Source organism: Echinops telfairi, unplaced genomic scaffold (assembly GCF_000313985.2).
Source record: "Echinops telfairi isolate 266 unplaced genomic scaffold, ASM31398v2 ScPeMD7_443;HRSCAF=831, whole genome shotgun sequence".
Lineage (NCBI taxonomy): Eukaryota > Metazoa > Chordata > Mammalia > Afrosoricida > Tenrecidae > Echinops > Echinops telfairi.
This window is the reverse complement of record NW_022104341.1, coordinates 6,145,405-6,146,750: the sequence shown is the minus strand read 5'-3', so window position 1 is coordinate 6,146,750 and position 1,346 is coordinate 6,145,405. Positions and strand designations below refer to the sequence as shown.

The following is a 1,346-nucleotide window of genomic DNA, read 5'->3' as shown; positions in this document are numbered from 1 at the left end:
GGGTCCTGGGGCTCGGCCGCCGGCCCGCCTGCAGGGCGCTGTTTTGAACACAGACGCCGGCATTGGGACCTCGGCTGTGCCGTGGCGCGCTCCCTAGGGGCCCCGAGCCTGGGCCCGGGGGTTTCCGTCTGGGGCCCATAATCTGTAATCCTTCTCGAAGGTAAGTGGCCCTTGTGTTAATCGCGACCCTGGAGGCTAATCGCCAAGGCCACTGGAACCGGCGCCTCGGAGGTGGCAAGGAAAAAACTCAGTCAGCGGGAGTCACGTCCCGGAAGGAGCGGGGGGGCGGTAAATGACAAGAGCAAGAAGCCAAGCTCTGAGCAGCCCCTTAATATTGGTGGCGGCGACCGGGCCCGTCTGGGGCTACTTGCGAACGCCGTAAGAGTGGCTGCCCCGCCAGGACGTGGACCGGGCCGGGAGGACGACTGCAGTGTCCGCAGAGGAAGCCTGCAGGCGTCTCGGACCTCTGGCCGGCGGGCTCAAGGTGCCCTCGACGCTGGCGCGCGCGCGACTGCCAGGCCGAGGCGACCGCGCTCCCTGGTCTGAACTGGGAGCACTCAGAATCCGTTATCAAGTATGAAGGCGCCTGGAGATAAGCGGCCCTCCCCTTTGCCAGCCAAGTCTCACCCAGGGGTCTGCGCGACCCGAGCCCCGGACAGGCCCTGTCCAGCAGTGCGCTCGGCTGCCCGCGCGCCTCGCACCAGCTGGCTCGGCCACCGGGGCCGCGCGCGCCGGCTCGTGTCCGGGTAGGCGAGCGCGGCCGGATCCCAGGCTTGGCTCGCGGAAGGCGCGCCGCCCTTTTGTGCGACTGTCCCCGCTCACTTCGAAACCCTAGCTTTCTTCTCCCGCGGGTTCGCGTGTCGCCCGGTTTCGGTTCTTTTCGGAGGCGCTCTCTTTTCTCTTTCGTTCTGTCTGCTCCTGCGCGATCCGTCCTCTTCTTCCAACCCGCTTCCTTCGATCGTTTCTTGGTTGGTTTCTGGTTCTTCGTTTTAGAACAGTCCATCAGCCCAGCTCACGGGCCGCCGTTTACCACTAGTCACCGCTGCTCCCGTCGGGTGCTTTGTTCGATGTCCTTCCCCCTGTTTGGGGCCGTTGTTCCCACTTTCCGGTGTTTTTCCCCCGTATTTCGTTGTCGACAACACCCTCGAAGCCAGAGCCGAGGTCTGGGAGTTCGTCCCCGTCGCGGTCCGCCCGGGCTCTGCGAAGTGCACCCTGCGCCGGGCAGGTCTTGGGGCACAGGCAGTAGTTGCGGGAGTGGGCGCCCCGCGAGGACCCAGGCCCGGCGAGGGGGTCCTGCCGCTCGCAGCGCGCTGGGCCAACCCGGGCTACCTGTCCCTGGCGGTGCT

The 1,346-nt window shown here is 66.4% G+C and overlaps 1 protein-coding gene across 1 annotated transcript in view; it reads right to left on the bottom strand.

The window, feature by feature from the left end:
• Positions 1-1,346, bottom strand: part of ALX3 (ALX homeobox 3) — a 9,932-nt gene that overhangs the window by 6,042 nt on the left and 2,544 nt on the right. The window contains exons 2-4 of the mRNA XM_013003777.1: positions 1,103-1,344; positions 628-777; positions 372-511 (exon numbers count right to left, since the gene is read on the bottom strand). Coding sequence (XP_012859231.1) covers positions 372-511; positions 628-777; positions 1,103-1,344 — 532 coding nt within the window. The remainder of the gene's footprint in view (positions 1-371; positions 512-627; positions 778-1,102; positions 1,345-1,346) is intronic.